Source organism: Fukomys damarensis, unplaced genomic scaffold (genome assembly GCF_012274545.1).
Source record: "Fukomys damarensis isolate Sample0158 unplaced genomic scaffold, DMR_v1.0_HiC HiC_scaffold_36, whole genome shotgun sequence".
Taxonomy (NCBI): Eukaryota; Metazoa; Chordata; class Mammalia; order Rodentia; family Bathyergidae; genus Fukomys; species Fukomys damarensis.
In genome coordinates, this window is record NW_022900948.1 from 43,525,450 (window position 1) to 43,526,108 (window position 659).

Here is a 659-nt window from a genome sequence, read left to right on the forward strand (position 1 = left end):
CCTGGGTTCAAATTCCAGCAGTGCAACAAAACATCCAGATGTAGCAGCAAATACTTGTAATCCCAGCACTCAGGAGGCTGAGGCAGGAGGATGCAAGCCCAGCCTGGACAACTTAACAAGACTCTGTCTCAAAAAAGGGCTGGAGAAATAGCTCAGTGCAGAGGTCCTGGGTTCAGTTCCCAGTACTGGGGGGAAAAAAGAATGTAAGGCACCGCCTGGCACCAAGCAAGAGTTGCTACTGCCATCTCCTCCCTCATTATGGTGACTGACTGCTGTCCCCAGAACGTTACTTCCACACTGGCATGAGGATACTTTGTGAGTCTGGATCTGGCTCTGGGTTCAAGCTGAAAGGCCAGGGCTCTATCTAGCTTTGTCTGAACCCAGGCTGAGCCTGAGCAACTGTCCCAGGGCTCTGCAGAGGTGGCTGCCTGGATCTCTGGCCCACTTCCCCTTTCCTGGGTCCCGGGGATCCCATGACTGCTGATTCTGACAGCCTGGTTCCTGGAGAGGCCTCCAAGCTCACCCCAGCCTGCTACGAGAGGGTTCAAGAAGAGCTCTCAGAACCCAAAACCGGCATCCTCAATCATCAGATGAAGCCGAGTGCGACAGTGCATACCTGTAACCCCAGCATTCTGGGAGTTTTTTTTTTTTTTTTTTTT

The 659-nt window shown here is 52.5% G+C and overlaps 1 protein-coding gene across 1 annotated transcript in view; it reads left to right on the plus strand.

Annotated features, from left to right (window-relative positions):
* The first annotated feature begins 473 nt into the window (after window positions 1-473).
* The window catches only part of Dnm1 (dynamin 1), a 26,047-nt gene continuing 25,861 nt past the window's right edge, over window positions 474-659 (plus strand). Inside the window, exon 1 of the mRNA XM_010627439.1 lies at window positions 474-600. Within this exon, the coding sequence (XP_010625741.1) occupies window positions 474-600 (127 nt within the window). The remainder of the gene's footprint in view (window positions 601-659) is intronic.